Consider the following 1616-nt stretch of genomic DNA (forward strand, 5'->3'; position numbering starts at 1 on the left):
CCCCCGCTCCAGCAGGGAAAATGGCCTTAAAATGCATGTTGTTGTTGTTGTTGTATGGTCATGTTATTTTATAATGAAGTTTGTTTGCATTCCTTGTCATTCCTCAGTATGTGCAGATGACAGATCGTTCTGGCGCACTTTCTTTTTTTAAATTGTTTACACTGTCACACGTATAATGCTGATGATTTAGCATTTTTCACTTGCAGTGATCAAATCAGTTTGTGATTTTTTTTTCTGTCCTTTGTTACAATGCCCTATTTTCAGCATGTTAATTAGTACGCTGTTATATTATATTACAATGCACTATTTTGCTGCCATCTCTGTTTTGGCTATGTTTTAATGTTTATGATCGGTTGAATAACACGATTTACTACCACTACTACTACAACTACTACTACAACTACCACTACTACTACTACTACTACTACTACTACTACCACAACTACTATTACTACTACTACTACTACTGATTTACTACTACTGGTTTTTACTTAGTAGTAGATTTACTACTACTACTACTACTGGTTTATTCTGATTTGAGTCCAACCGCGATAGTCATGTCTGGACGTGGTAAAGGTGGAAAGGGTCTCGGTAAAGGAGGTGCTAAACGTCATCGCAAGGTGCTGCGTGATAACATTCAGGGAATCACCAAGCCTGCTATTCGTCGCCTTGCTCGTCGTGGTGGGGTAAAGCGCATCTCGGGTCTCATCTACGAGGAAACCCGTGGAGTTCTCAAGGTGTTCCTGGAAAATGTTATCCGCGATGCCGTTACCTACACGGAGCACGCCAAGCGCAAGACCGTTACTGCCATGGATGTGGTGTACGCTTTGAAGCGTCAGGGCCGGACGCTCTACGGTTTCGGTGGTTAAACATTTTGGGGGTGGTGTTCAACAGCTACAACAACAAAACTACTACTACTACTACAACTACTACTACAACAACTACTACTGCCACTACTACTACTACAACTCCTACTACTACAACAACTACTACTACTACAACAACAACTACTACTACGACTACTACAACTACTCCTACTACCACTACAACTACTACTACTACTACTACTACTGTTACTACTGCTTATTCAGCTACTGCCTCTGTAATGGCCCCAATTATTCCCACCTTCTTGTGTGATCAGTCAGGGTGAAGTGTTTGACCCAACGCTGTCACCAACCATGTGGCCAGGCCAAACATTTGACCCAGGGTGATAGGAATTGTGAATTTGTCCAGGTTGTTGTCAATGACTTGCTCTTTATAAAAAACACTACTACGACTACTACAACTACTCCTACTACCACTACAACTACTGCCACTAAAACTACTACTACTACCACTACAACTACTACTACTACAACTACCACTACTACCACTACAACTACTACTACTATCACTACAACTACGACTATTACCACTACTACTACTACAACTACTACAACTACTACAACTACTACTACTACTACTACAACTACTACTACGAATACTACAACTACTCCTACTACCACTACAACTACTACTACTACAACTACTACAACTACTACTACTACTACAACTCCTACTACGACAACTCCTACTACTACAACTACTACAACAACTACTACTACGACTACTACAAC

The 1616-nt window shown here is 40.8% G+C and overlaps 1 protein-coding gene across 1 annotated transcript; it reads left to right on the forward strand.

Annotated features, from left to right (window-relative positions):
• Window positions 1-557: 557 nt before the first annotated feature.
• Window positions 558-869, forward strand: LOC137433608 (histone H4). Its single transcript, XM_068125914.2, has one exon. It carries the CDS (start codon window positions 558-560, stop codon window positions 867-869), a length of 312 nt encoding a protein of 103 aa, XP_067982015.1.
• The last annotated feature ends 747 nt before the right edge of the window (window positions 870-1616 follow it).

Source organism: Myxine glutinosa, chromosome 10 (assembly GCF_964187855.1).
Source record: "Myxine glutinosa chromosome 10, kmMyxGlut1.1, whole genome shotgun sequence".
NCBI lineage: Eukaryota > Metazoa > Chordata > Myxini > Myxiniformes > Myxinidae > Myxine > Myxine glutinosa.

Bases quoted from the DNA above. Each gene is read 5' to 3' on its own strand.
- LOC137433608 (XM_068125914.2), top strand. From the start codon at position 558: ATGTCTGGACGTGGTAAAGGTGGAAAGGGTCTCGGTAAAGGAGGTGCT.